Raw genomic sequence first — 774 nt, 5'->3', positions numbered from 1 at the left:
AGGAACACGGCGAACGACATTTCCTAGCGGCTGATCCAAACTTATCATGGTAGTAACAATATCCCTGACGATTGAGGCTTCTTCCTCGAGGGCGTGAACTAATGCGATACCTCGAATTCGGGTCATGTCGGTTTCTCTCTCTACTACGATAACGGGGACGAGCAGTACGCGATACATTAAGTTCTGCAACCTTCGTTGTGAGTTCTAAAATCTGCATTTCGAGATTTTTGATTACGGGATTTCGGCTTCTAAGTTGATGCTGGCCAGTTGGGTTGGTTCTGTAAGTTCAGCAACCTTGTCAGCAAGGATGGCTAGCTTGTCTAGTTCATCACCGCTAACAGCCAGAACTGTCTGAATATTTTTGGGGAGACGTTGGAGCCACAAGTTTCTAAGAAATTCTTCGGTAATCTTGCCCGCTGAAAGCTCCCTCATTTTACGGAGTAAAACGCTGGGTTTCTGATCCCCTAACGCCAGATCTTCAAGCAGAATTTTAGCCTCTTTAGCAGCGGAGTTCTGAAAAATTTCGAGGAGTCGATCTTTGAGTTTAGTAAACGGAGCCTCGGCTGGACGGTCAAATACTAAGTCACTGACGTTAGATAGAATCTCCGCGTCCAGGGAATTGATTAAATAGTTGTACTTAGTGTTCTCACTTGTAATCCGATTAATGGCAAAAGCTGCGTCTAGCTGCACAAAAAATAATTTGATGTTGGTTTTAGTGAAGATAGGCATTTTTGCCTGTACACGTCCGATTTCCAACTCGTTCTGTTCCGCCAT

The 774-nt window shown here is 44.6% G+C and overlaps 1 protein-coding gene across 1 annotated transcript; it reads right to left on the bottom strand.

Annotated features, from left to right (window-relative positions):
* Positions 1 to 231: 231 nt before the first annotated feature.
* On the bottom strand, positions 232 to 774 carry LOC136988802 (uncharacterized). The gene has a single exon (XM_067286764.1). It carries the CDS (start codon positions 772 to 774, stop codon positions 232 to 234), a length of 543 nt encoding a protein of 180 aa, XP_067142865.1.

This window comes from Centruroides vittatus, unplaced genomic scaffold (genome assembly GCF_030686945.1).
Source record: "Centruroides vittatus isolate TY-2023 unplaced genomic scaffold, ASM3068694v2 scaffold_386, whole genome shotgun sequence".
In the NCBI taxonomy this organism is placed as follows: Eukaryota; Metazoa; Arthropoda; class Arachnida; order Scorpiones; family Buthidae; genus Centruroides; species Centruroides vittatus.
Note: the sequence above shows the minus strand (reverse complement) of the source record. Positions and strands in the feature narration are given on the sequence as shown.